The following is a 13,743-nucleotide window of genomic DNA, read 5'->3' on the forward strand; positions in this document are numbered from 1 at the left end:
GGATGGACAGTTTTCTGAGGACAGGGAACTGAAGATCTCACACATTGCAGTGTCAGTCATGTCTTTGCCACTGAGATTCCTAGAGCTGCAGACGTTGCCATCAAAGTCCTGGAGGATAGTGTGCCCTACCATGTCATAGAGTGGGGGTTCATGTTGACCAGTGTTTCTCCTTCCAGAAAAGGATTACAGACAATTTTTATTTATTTAGCTTCTTAGTTGCCTCATTTTCTATTTGTCACTGACTGGGTGAGCTCCTGCTGTTAGCCCCAGCTTCTGCCAATCTGGCAGTTTGAAAACATGCAAATGTAAGTGGATCAATAGGTACTGCTTCAGTGGGAAGGTAACGGCGCTCCATGCAGTTATGCTGGCCACATTACCTTGGAGGTGTCTACGGACAACGCCAGCTCTTCGGCTTAGAAATGGAGATGAGCACCAACCCCCAGAGTCGGACACAACTGGACTTAATGTCAAGGGAAAACCTTTACCTTTACTTTTCTCTGTTTTAGGTTTATCTATGAGACGGAGCACCACAACGGGATTGCAGAACTGCTAGAGATTTTAGGAAGGTAAGAGCATTTCTTTCCCTTTCTGTTCTTGGCAGGCCTAGGTGGCTGTTCCTTAAGCAATTACATGCAGTTTCCAATTTTTTGCGTACTGCTAGGAGCTATTCCAAAGAAAGCATGCTATGAACTATTTAAGTGAGTCCCCATGAGCTTTGCAGATGTTTCCTGCAGGAAATCCTGATGATGTAGCAACAGCAAGGTGGGGTTTGGGAACAGCATTGTGTATACACACGTACTTGCCAATGCACGGGCCCTGAAAGTTCACAACTCTCTCTTGTTTTCCTCAGTATAATCAATGGATTTGCTTTGCCCCTGAAGGAAGAGCACAAAATGTTTCTCATCCGGGTTTTGCTCCCATTGCATAAAGTGAAATCTCTGAGCGTCTACCACCCCCAGGTAAAACGTTAATTCTCTTAACATTTTGCATATAACCCAGGCATGGGGAAATTTGGGCCCTCCAGGTGTTTTGGACTTCAACTCCCACCATTCCTAACAGCCTCAGGCCCCTTCCTTTTCCCCCTCAGCCGCTTAAGACAGTTTCAAAAGCTTGCAGAAGAAAAATATCAATTTTAAACAACCAAACAGAATAAGAGCAGAAAGAGAGAAGTAAAAGATACATTCCCAACTGTCATTCGGGAGAACCCTTAGTCTATTCTAAACTAACTAAACTGTTCCTCATTGAGGACTTGAGACTTGGGCAGTGTGGGGTTGAATCCTAACATATTAAACCATTTGTAATTTTTTGTGTCATTCTAATTTGTTGCCATTGTCAAATATACTGCTTTACAATTTGATCCATCATTTTGAAATACCTTGCAAATACTTATATAGCACACACAAGCTGTCTATCTGCCTTTATTATTTCCATAATACCTAAAATCCCTGACTGTATCGTACTCTTCTTACAGTTGGCATATTGCGTCGTGCAGTTCCTGGAGAAAGACAGCAGTCTGACTGAGCCAGTAAGTATTCCTTCTGGGTCTATGTAATTCAGGGCGCCATGTGTGCGAATCCATGTAGTACAAAAGGCTGCGGCCAAGGTTGGCTTTTTTTCTCATGCAGATAAACAGTTTCACTCTCACAGAGCCTCCTCTCACACCGAAGTTACACAAGAGCTTCACACATAGCTTTTTACACACAGCAACCTTCCTCTCACACTGGCAAGTTTGCAGACGACACCAAATTGGGAGGGATAGCCAATACACCAGAGGACAGGAGCAGGATTCAAAACAATCTTGACAAATTAGAGAGATAGGCGAAACTAACAAAATGAAGTTCAACAGTGACAAATGCAAGACACTCCACTTTGGCAGGAAAAACGAAATGCAAAGATACAAAATGGGGGACGCCTGGCTCGAGAGCAGTACGTGTGAAAAAGGTCTTGGAGTCCTCGTGGACAACAAGTTAAACATGAGCCAACAATGTGATGTGGCGGCAAAAAAAGCCAATGGGATTTTGGCCTGCATCAATAGGTGCATAGTGTCTAGATCTAGGGAAGTAATGCTACCCTTCTATTCCACTTTGGTTAGACCATACCTGGAATATTGTGTCCAATTCTGGGCAAGCTGACAAGCTGGAATGTGTCCAGAGGAGAGCGACTAAAATGATCAAGGGCCTGGAGAACAAGCCCTATGAGGAGCGGCTTAAGGAGCTGGGCATGTTTAGCCTGAAGAAGAGAAGGCTGAGAGGAGATATGATAGCCATGTGTAAATATGTGAGAGGAAGCCACAGGGAGGAGGGAGCAAGCTTATTTTCTGCTTCCTTGGAGACTAGGATGCGGAACAATGGCTTCAAACTACAAGAGAAGAGATTCCATCTGAACACGAGGAAGAACTTCCTGACTGTGAGAGCCGTTCAGCAGTGGAACTCTCTGCCCCGGAGTGTGGTGGAGGCTCCTTCTTTGGAAGCTTTTAAACAGAGGCTGGATGGCCATCTGTCAGGGGTGATTTGAATGCAACATTCCTGCTTCTTGTCAGGGGGTTGGACTGGATGGCCCATGAGGTCTCTTCCAACTCTTTGATTCTATGATTCTATGCCATCTACTAACACTGAGGGCTCTCGCAGACTGAGGCCTACTAACACACTGAGGCCCTTCTTCCACAGAGACATCTCACAGACTGAGGCAACTAAGCTATAGGCACAACTGCTTATATTGAATTGCAGCTTTTGCTGAGTCAATGGTTCCATTTCACCCTTTCGGTGCTTGAGTCACATTTTTGTAATTAAAAATACCTCGTTAATTTTTAATGTGTCTGACAATAATGTGGTGTCAAACTGGGTTGTTGTAGGTTTTTCAGGCTGTATGGCCATGTTCTAGAAGCATTCTTTCCTGACGTTTCGCCTGCATCTGTGGCAAGCATCCTCAGGTGTTGTGAGGTTTGTTGGAAACTAGGAAAATTGGATTTATGTATCTGTGGAAGGTCTAGGGTGGGAGAAAAAACTATTTTCTGTTGGAACTAGGTGTGAATATTTCAATTGGCCACCTTAATTAGCACTTATGGCCTTGCAACTTCAAAGCCTGGCTTGTTACTGGCTGGGAAATTCCTTTGTTTAGAGGTGATTAGGTGTTCCTGATAGTTTCTTGTCTGGAGTCCCCCTGTGTTTAAGTTTTGTTCCTCCCACAGACATATAGACCCAATCTTCCTAGTTTGCAACAAACCTCACAACCTTTGAGGATGCTTGCCACAGATGCAGGCGAAACATCAGGAGAGAATGCTTTCAGAATATGGCTATACAGCCTGAAAAACGTACAACAACCCAGTGATTCCGGCCATGAAAGCCTTTGACAATACATTGGTGTCAAACTGTTATAGCCCTGTAGTGTGGATACAGTCCTGGGTTCAAGGAGGCCACAAAGTGTGGTGGAAATGTGCTCCTTGCCCCTAGTGAACATTTGAAGGGAAAGTGTTTTTGCAAAAAAAAGTTTTTGATCCCTGAGTACATCTCTTGTGTATGTTATTCTCTGGTACGCTAATAAAGATTCTTCCAGATTTAAAAGATTTTAGACTAATTCATCAGTGGATATGGCTGCTCTTATCTCTAATGCTTGCAGTCTGCTTTCTTCGTTCCCTAGGTCATTATGGGCTTGCTGAAATTTTGGCCAAAAACACATAGTCCCAAGGAAGTTATGTTCTTGAATGAGCTGGAAGAAATATTGGATGTCATTGAGCCATCTGAGTTCGTGAAGGTGATGGAGCCCCTATTCAGGCAGCTGGCCAAGTGTGTCTCCAGTCCACACTTCCAGGTAAATTCAAAACTCAAGATGAGGCAACAGGTTTGGTCTTGACTTCAGTAAAGGTAAAGCTTTATCCTTGACATTAAGTCTAGTCATGTCTGACTCTGAGGAGTGGTGCTCATCAACAAGCCGCCGTTGTACATAGACACCTCCTAGATATTGTGGCCGGCATGGCTACATGGAGTGTCATTAATTTTCTGCCTATTGATCTACTCACATTTCCATGTTTTCAGAATGCTAGGTTGAACAGAAGCTGGGGCTAACAAAGAGAGCTCACTCTGTCCCACGGATTTGAACCGCCGACCTTCCAGTCAGCAAGTTTAGCAGCTCATCGATTTAATCCACTGTACCACTGCAGTCTTGACTTAGAAAATTAATATTTTGCTTATATGAAAAATTGTAACTAGGATAACTGGAGTTCACCTTCCAATCCAACTTAATGGCCAAGTTGTGCACTATTTTGTAGTGTTTTTGATGTGTTTGCACCTACCTAGGCATTGAATGTTTGCCTTTTTTGTGTATACTGCCCTGAGTCCCTTCGGGGAGATAGGGTGGTCTAGAAATAAATTATTATTATCATCACCATTATTATTATTATTATTATTATTATTATTATTATTATTATTATTATGTGAGTGAAATGTCAGGCCATACAGCTCGGAAAACTTACAGCAACCCAGTGATTTTGGCCCTGAAATCCATCAACAACACTTGAAACATTCTTCCAAAATGCACCTAGTAATGACCTTTTCTTTCACTACACTTCACTTTTAGCATTTGGATCTATGGTGTATAACATGAAGCAGGTGAAGAAAACTTTATCCCTGTTTTGGCAATCTAGCATTCTCACCGAGAGCTACCGGCAGTGACTCATGTATAAGTCTACCTCAGGTATTAATCGAGGATACCTTATGGTGCCAAACTTCTGGATTTTGATATGAACTATGGATAAAGTCGAAGGTCATTCCATAGAGGGGAAAAGCACCAATGGTGCTGCAGCCATTTCCTTGCCCAGATGTTCAGAAAGACTGGAAGCAGCACCATGATGGAGAGAGTGGATGGTATCGGTGCTTCTTTTTTATTCTCCCAGGAAGCATTCGGCTCCTGCATTTCATGACTCTACTCAGCAACCCAGTATTCATTTTGTATCACTATGTAAGGGTACAACATCTAGAGAGCCACATACTCTCTACACCAGCACTAAAAAGTCAGATATCTGAACATTAGATTAAGCAAATATGTACAGTTTTTTTTAGGGAGCCCCCGGTGGTGTAGTGGGTTAAAGCGTTGAGCTGCTGAACTTGCTGATCAAAAGGTTGCAGGTTCGAATCCAGGGAGTGGCGTGAGCTCCCACTGTTAGCCCCAGCTTCTGCCAACCTAGCAGTTCAAAAACATGCAAATGTAAATAGATCAATAGGTACCGCTCTGGCGGGAAGGTAACTGGCCACATGCCCTTGGAGGTGTCTACAGACAACGCTGGCTCTCTGACTTAGAAATGGAGATGAGCACAAACCCCCAGAGTTGGACACAATGTTAGGGGAAAACCTTTATCTTTATTATACTGTTTTTAACATGCAATGGCAAAGATTCAGACCTATTCTCCTTTCTAATATTTATCTCCTTAAGAAGTCTCTTTTGCTCTATTAATACAGGTTGCAGAGAGAGCGTTGTACTATTGGAATAATGAATACATCATGAGTTTGATCAGTGACAACGCAGCCAAAATCCTCCCGATCATGTTTCCTGCGCTCTACAAGAATTCTAAAAGTCATTGGAACAAGTAGGTCATTTTTCTGTGCATTGGCCAGGAATGAAAGTACATACAGATGAGAGAGCCCTGGCTCGCCCTTCCATTGTGGGCAGTGGAGACATTTGAAATGCTAATTCCATTTGTACGCATACCTATTTGGCACGAAAGGAGAGATGAGAGAGTGCCTGTGATGATTTCTAGAAATAAGCAAGCACATACAGAAGAAGGAGGAGTTGTGACTGATCAGATTGCTGGCTTAATCCTGGGGGTGGGGTCTACTGTCCCTTGACCCCTGCTGCCAATTTTGCCAATTTTGTTGCCATGTCTCTTATCCCAGACTGTAGGAAGAAGTCATGCAGGCATAATTTTTCATTGCCGCTCGGATTAGGGAAGAGCCACATTGCTGTAATCCTTAATGTATCATCCTCTTGGCTATCCCTTTAGTTCTTCCTCATACGTTGGTTCAAGTCAGGCATACATTGCTGCTCTTCTGTGACAGAACTTAATATGATCCTGTATCTGAGTGTGATAGCAGGATCTGTGTGCCTTCTACGTGGCTGTCTGCTTTGCATACCAGCCAGTTAGCAGCACGTGCCTTGGCTACACATGAGTAATAATAATAATAATAATAATAATAATAATAATAACTTTATTTAATAATAACCTTATTTGTACCCCACCTGCATCTCCCCAAAGGGACTTGGGGCGGCTAACATGGGGCCAAGCCCAAGCAATTACAATAAAGCAAAATAAAATACATACAAGACACATGACAATATCAAATAAAAATGTTTATACAATAACATAATAAGCCATTAAATTAGTAACAATAACATAATAAAACAGTATAAAAACCATATAAGAATTTAACAATATTTATTTATTTATTTACTTACTTACTTACTTGCAGTATTTTTATTCCACCCTTCTCACTCTGAAGGGGATTCAGGGTGGATCACAGAACACATATACAGCAAACATTCAATAACAATGAAGAACAAAGTCAAAACTTCCCAAATAAAATGCAAAAAACAGGAAACATGAATCCAAGGCATCAATATAAAAGCGTAGACCAAAACCATGAAACAAAGGCACTTAAAACAGGAATTTCCAAGCAAGGTTTCTATCAACTGGGATGAGATCTTGACTTGATACCAAATGATGCTTCATCTGACTACATATCCTGTACTTGGGACTTTTATCTCCTCATTAGCTATGTCTCTAGCACTCAGAAATTTTCGCTTTAGCTGAGAATGTCTTATCTTTTTCTCTCGGAGCCTGGCAGATCGCCGAAGCCATCGTTCGGCTCTCCTGTTTTGACTGATCTCCTCCTGTCTATCTATTTGTTCATTAACTTCTGCAGCTGGGCCAGGTGCCGAGCCATTTTTATGTTCCCTATCATGGGAACTCCCTGGTAACCATTCAGAAAGCACACTATCATCCCCACACCCCGCAGGGACATTCTCATGGGAAACTAGACTTTGCACTGGGATCTCCTGGTCATTCTCTGCATCATTATCACTGGCCAAACCATTGCCATCTTGAAACTCATCTTGCAACTCATTGACATTATTCCCCACATCCAAAGCACCCTGATCCTGACACACAATCACAGGCTTAGCGCCAACAGTAATTAGTTATTATGATTTCTCTGTATACTGTGTGTTAGCATTGAATTTTTGGCGTTAGTATGTTGTAAACTGCCTTAAGTCCCCCCAGGGGTGAGAAAGGTGGTATATAAACACAGTAAATAAATAAATAAATAATACATTAGTTCTAAGTGGAATTTGAAAAACAGATAAAATTTGAATGGGTTTCTCTGGGAAATTTGAGAAATAGCTTGTTCTATGGCCAGTGCTCCAGTTGTTGTTTTGCTCTCCCGGGCAGATGGGCTCTCACTTCTGACTGTAAGGAAATGAGATGTTCCTTGTTAAAGACGCAAGTGGAAGACAGAACAGATGCAGCCCTTTAACAAGTTATCAGCATTTCCTCTATTGCTTCTATATCTAGACCTTCAGTGATCTGGATAAAGAAGCTATTAAACAGCCCTGCTCTATATTCTGAAGTCTTGGAAAGGAGCTTAGTGAAGTTGCATAAATCTTGCCCTCATGATGCTGATGCGACAGAAGATAGATTGATTTTTGCCTTCATAGCCTGAACGCCGCGAGTCGCCCTAGGGCTGAGAGCGGCGGCTAACAAATGCAAGAAATAAATAAATAAACTATTGCCTCTGAGATTTGTGTGCTCTGAACACTGGAGTGCAGATCCGTTTTCCCAGCAAAACTTACTGTCACATTTCAGGGTGTTGGGCTGTTTAAGAAAGGCATTGCAGAAGATCATTTTGATGGAAGCAAAAGATCCGTCTCCTGTAAAGCTGGTCTATAGAATTATTTTTTTTTTTACTTGTTGCTCCTTAAGTGGTTTCTCTTGGGCATGACACTGTTGGACTTTCAGATATTTGTAGTTGCATCCCAAGTGTCATTCACATTTCCAAACCAGAAAAGAGTCTTGGTTGCTGTTCAGAGTGACCAAAAAATATTTATTATTTTCCACATTTCTAACCCTTCCTTCTCAACCCCCGAGGGAAGACTCAGTGACACTGGCAACAATTCGATGCCACAATATAATACAAATATAAACAAATAAAACAACAGTTTAAAACAGTAAATAGAACATTAAGTTAAAAATACATTAAAAACATTGTCATTGATCCATATAGCCAATTCCAGTCCGATTCAACATCCAAAGTGCTGTCATGCTTGCTGTCCAAATGCCTGGTCCTTTGGACAGTGATTTAACCTTCTTTCTGAAAGAAAGGAGGGAAGACGCTGACCTGATCTCACTGGGGAGTGAGTTCCACAGGCATGGGGCCACCACTGAGAAGGCCCTGTCCCTCATCCCCGCCATGCGCACTTGTCTTGCCCCTACGGGCCGTGTTTACAAGGGTGGTGGGATCAAGATCAGGGCCTCCCCCGATGATCTTAACCTCCAAGGTGGGACATAGAGGGAGATACGTTCGGACAAGTAAGCTAGGCTGGAACTGTTTAGGGCTTATAGGCTAAAGCCAGCGCTTTGAATTGTGCTGGGTAGCAAATTGGCAGCCAGTGGAACATATAAAAGAGGGGTGGTATGCTCCCTGTATGCTGCTCCGGTAAGCAATCTGGTAAGTTGAAGCTTCTGAACAGTCTTCAAAGGCAACCCCACATAGAGTGTGTTGCAGTAATCTATTTGGGATGTAACAAGAGCTAATGACCAAACTCTCACTGGAGGGAAGGAGACATACCCATTTCTTCCAATTTGGGAAGACTTGACATTGGACCTACAGAGGATTAAAGCAGGGCGCAAAATAGAATTCCATTAGTTAGAATGGTCCCCAATGTTATTATATCTAATAAAGCTAAAATGGGGTTTGAAGCCATTAGTCAACAGGTAGAGGTAGGAGTAGTGGAGTTAAATGTGTCTTGGAGCAGACTCTTTAGTGTATTCAAGTATTCTTCGTGACCCCTCAAAAAAGACAGAGACTGTGGCACCATATTGGATCAGTTACATAAGCAGTTTTGTAGTTTACAGGGAAAATGGCATAAATCAGTGGTTCTCAACCTGTGGGTCCCCAGATGTTTTGGCCTTCAACTCCCAGAAATCCTAACAGCTGGTAAACTGGCTGGGATTTCTGGGAGTTGTAGGCCAAAACACCTGGGGACCCACAGGTTGAGAACCATTGGCATAAATAGACCCATCTTCATATTTCTGGTTTTGGATCTTCCCAACATTTTTTAATACCATCTTGAATTCTCCACTGTCTCAAGGATTTCTGGAGACCACAGACAATTTCTTGGGCAAGATGTCATCCAGTGGACATACAGGAGTTCTCCTTCTGTATCAGAATTGAATTGCCCATATAGGACATACTTTTCTGTAATTGTTTTTATTGCTCAGGCGTTTTCTTATATAGTACACCAAGGCTAATACAGGTTTCCTGGACCCAAAGCAATTCAAAGGATCTTTTAATTTCCACAAAGAATACACACAATATTTTAAAACAGAATCCCATTTTCAGGAGGCTGCTTAAGTTAGGATTGGCTTGAAAAACAAGGCACATGCTTTCCACATATTTTGTGGTGGAGGATAACCATGGTTTGTTTTGCTCTCAGCACACTCAGTGGTGCAGCAACAAAATTGGCTGTCAGGAAAATTGAGATAGATCACCTTTTTAAATCTCAGCTGTTTCGACCTTCCAAGTTCTTCTTGAAGTCACGAAGATGTAAAAGCACTGGACTCTTCAATTCAGATTGCATCGAAAGAGGCACTTTATCTTTATTTACAAAATATACATTCCAGTCTCCGGTCATGTCCGATCACACCTTCGCACACTGCACGAAGCACATAGCAAGCTTCTTTTCCGGTCTGCACAGGAAACTACCAAATTTTCATATCCCATGCATTTCTGAAACCATACCGTTTAAACTATAAGCAATTTTCACACCAGAAAGCATTTCATACTGACAAACGCTGCAACATTGGTGTGGAGGCATTTTACAGTTTTATGGGGCTCATTTTCTTGAGGGACATATGAAACTGTTTTAAGTCTTCAATTTTATTTTTTTCTCTGTGAAGTATTGAGAGTTCATGTTGCTGGTGATTACATTTCTTCCATGAGAGGGCAGGTTTACCCGGTATTTTGTGGAGTCTCATTCAATTGTTCATTCATTATTTGCCGCTTCTGCCTTTTGTAGGACAATCCATGGGTTGATCTACAATGCACTGAAGCTATTCATGGAGATGAACCAGAAGCTGTTTGACGACTGCACACAGCAGTACAAGGCAGAGAAGCAGAAGTAAGTAGTTTGGCTGGGAAAATTGGCTGAGAAGATAATTTTTTCAGCTTCAAGGCCTTTCCTCTAGATAACAATAAGAAGTAAGCAACGAATAAATGCCAGTCGCCTTAAAGCTCTCAAGTAGCCTGGCATTTCATATCACTTATTAACATGGAAGAGAAAATATCTTCCAAGTGCACATGGATTGCATCCAAGGGTTGTTTCATGTACAAGGGTCCTGGTATCAGGGCTGAGGTTTAATTACACAAAAGCAAGATAAAGAAGACCATATTTGTTGTCAAAGGCTTTCATGGCTGGAATCACTGGGTTGCTGTGAGTTTTCTGGGGTGCATGGCCATGTTTCAGAAGCATTCTCTCCTGACAAGTGTGGTTTATATATCTGTGGAATATCCAGGGTAGGAGAAAGAACTCTTGCCTCTTGGAGGCAAGTGTGAATGTTGCAATTGGCCACCTTGATCAGCATCGAATGGCTTTGCAGCTTCAAAGACTGGCTGCTTCCTGCCTCACTTGCCTAGTTTCCAACAGACCTCACAACCTGAGGATGCCTGCCATAGATGTGGGCGAAAAGTCAGGAGAGAATTATTGTTTATCTTGCTTTTGTGTAATTACAGCAACCGAAGATACACACACAATCGATTTTTAAACATTTGTGGACTGTTCATATAATACTATGAAAAGCATTTAATTCTGACACTTTATAAATCAATCTTATTACTAAATTTATTTTTCTATATTCATGGACTTCAGATGCCCCCTCTATTGACTGTGATTAATACTACATTGATTCTATTGTCTCTTTAGTTCCTTCTGTCACGTACTACAGTATATTTAGACCTTTGTAATGGATATTATGTGACAGAAAACAGGACTGGTTTGAATAATAGAATCATAGGGTTGGAAAAGACCTTTTGGGCCAGCCAGTCCAACTCCCTGCCAAGAAGCAGGAAAATCACATTCAGAGCACCCCCAACAGATGGCCATCCAGCCTCTGTGTAAAAGCCTCCATAGAAGGAGCCTTCACCGCACTCCAGGGCAGACAGTTCCACTGTTGAACAGCTCTCACAGTCAGGTAGTTCTTCCTAATGTTCAGGTGGAATCTCCTTTCCTGTAGTTTGAAGCCATTGCTCAGTGATGCTCCTCACAGGGCTTGTTCTCCAGACCCTTGATCATTTTAGTTGCCCTCCTCTGGATAAACTTTGGGTCAGTGTTTTAAAAATGAAAAGTGTGGGAGCGTGGAGGACTGGATGTCAGCTGTGGGCCACATTTTGTCTATGCCTGTATTATTGCAAAGCTGCTTTACAATAACAACAGCCAACTGTGTGCGGACTTTCTTCCTTGCTGTGTCCATACTGAGAAAGCAAAGCTATATTACTTTCTGGGGCATAAGAAACAATGACACTGACCTGAGTAAATACAGAGCCACGTGACACCTTAAGGACAAAGTGATTTTATTGTCACATAAGGCTTTGTGGGATAATTGAAAGTTCTGAGTAAACACGCATAGGGTCATGCTGTCAGGCACATTTTGTCCCCTTTAAAATCATTGGATTTAAGAGATTAAGTGTACTGAACGTGCCCAGTTGTGCAAAGCTCTGCGTAGAAAGCCTGTTAAATGCTACAAAGCCAAAAGTGGGAGGTCTTTAACGTTGAGGCCCAGGTAAGTTTGTGAAAGAGGGAAGGTCATAGAAGAGGGATTTGTGCTCTGTGCGAAGGGGACATTATTTAATTTATTGTCGAAGGCTTTCATGGCCAGAATCACTGGGTTGTTGTAAGTTTTTCGGGCTGTATGGCCCTGTTCTAGAAGCACTCTCTCCTGACATTTCGCCTGCATTTATGGGATGCATCCTCAGAGGTTTTGAGGTTTGTGAAAACTAGGAAAATTGGGTTTATATATCTGTGGAATGTCCAGAGTGGGAGAAAGAACTCTTGTCTGTTTGAGGCAAGTTATTTATTTATTTATTTATGACATTTCTACCCCGCCTTTCTCACCCCGGAGGGGACTCAAGGTGGCTTGTCATACAGGCAATGATTAAATGCCTTAAAACACAATGTACACTTAAATAAATATTAAAATAGAATTCAAAAGTACGTTAAAAACAATTGAAACATTTAAAAACAATACATTCAGAGTTAAACACGTAATCCACGAGCATTCCAATGGTCATTTGCATGTTGTTCCAAGTCTATCTATTGCACAAGTTCTCTAAAGGCTTGGTCCAAAAGCCATGTTTTCACCCTCTTGCAGAAGGTCAGGAGGGAGGGGATTGATCTAATATCCCCGTGGAGGGAATTCCACAGCCGAGGGGCCACCACTGAGAAGGCCCTGTGTCTCATCTTGGCCAATCGTGCCTGTGAGGGAGGTGGGAATGAGAGCAAGGCCTCCTTAGATGATCTTAAGCTCTGAGATGGTTCCTAGGGAGAGATCCGTTGCGACAACTAAGCCAGGCCAAAACTGTTTAGGGCTTTATAGGTTAAAGAAAGCACTTTGAATTGTGCTCGGTAACCGATTTGGCAGTCATTGGAGCTGATGTAACAGGAGGGTTGTATGCTCCCTGTACACTGCTCCGGTGAGCAGCCCGGCTGCCACCTGTTTGACCATTTGTAGCTTCTGAACAGTCTTCAAAGGCAGCCCCATGTAGAGCGCGTTGCAGTAGTCTATTCGGGATGTAACCAGAGCATGGACTACCAAGTCTGACTTCCCAAGGTACAGGTGCAACTGGTGCACAAGTTTTAATTGTGCGAATGCTCCCCTGGCCACCACCAAAACCTGGGGTTCCAGGCTCCGCAATGAGTCCAGGAGAACTCCCAAGCTGCCAACCTGCGTCTTCAGAGGGAGTATAGCCCCGTCCAACACAGGCTGTAACCCTATACCCCGTGAAATTATGTCACTATCTATTCAGAATGAAACAGTATTATTATTCCTCACATCCCCAACAAACCTTTGGTATGACCACTGGAGAAGGAGAAGTTCAGAAATCTTAATGAAAAAAATAAATTCTTTTCACTTTCAGAGGACGATTCAGGTTGAAAGAACGAGAAGAGATGTGGCACAAGATTGAGGAGCTAGCCCGCCAAAATCCTCAGGTATTGGTCATTACTGTGAAAGGAAATGTGTTTCAGAATAGTCCTTGCATTTTTGCTGTGGTTACAGGACCATAAGTTGTTACTGTCATTGGTCCAGTGGGTATTGCTGAGCTCAGTATGTGTGCATTTGTATAAAAACACATATGTGATTAAACCTCTGATCATTGCATGGCCTTAGGTCAGCTGCTCTTATTTTCAGTTTCTCACCTGTACAAATAGGCATGATTGGGAGGCAGAATGACAAAAAAAGCAAACAAAATAGTTATGTTGTGCTTA

At 42.4% G+C, this 13,743-nt stretch overlaps 1 protein-coding gene across 3 annotated transcripts in view; it reads left to right on the forward strand.

Annotated features, from left to right (window-relative positions):
- The window catches only part of PPP2R5D (protein phosphatase 2 regulatory subunit B'delta), an 85,217-nt gene that overhangs the window by 57,716 nt on the left and 13,758 nt on the right, over positions 1-13,743 (forward strand). For all 3 annotated transcript variants that reach the window (XM_060754461.2, XM_060754460.2, XM_060754462.2), the window contains exons 8-14: positions 507-566; positions 851-959; positions 1,472-1,525; positions 3,637-3,807; positions 5,451-5,578; positions 10,282-10,383; positions 13,395-13,467. In XM_060754461.2, coding sequence (XP_060610444.2) covers positions 507-566; positions 851-959; positions 1,472-1,525; positions 3,637-3,807; positions 5,451-5,578; positions 10,282-10,383; positions 13,395-13,467 — 697 coding nt within the window. The remainder of the gene's footprint in view (positions 1-506; positions 567-850; positions 960-1,471; positions 1,526-3,636; positions 3,808-5,450; positions 5,579-10,281; positions 10,384-13,394; positions 13,468-13,743) is intronic.

Source organism: Anolis sagrei, chromosome 1 (genome assembly GCF_037176765.1).
Source record: "Anolis sagrei isolate rAnoSag1 chromosome 1, rAnoSag1.mat, whole genome shotgun sequence".
In the NCBI taxonomy this organism is placed as follows: Eukaryota; Metazoa; Chordata; class Lepidosauria; order Squamata; family Dactyloidae; genus Anolis; species Anolis sagrei.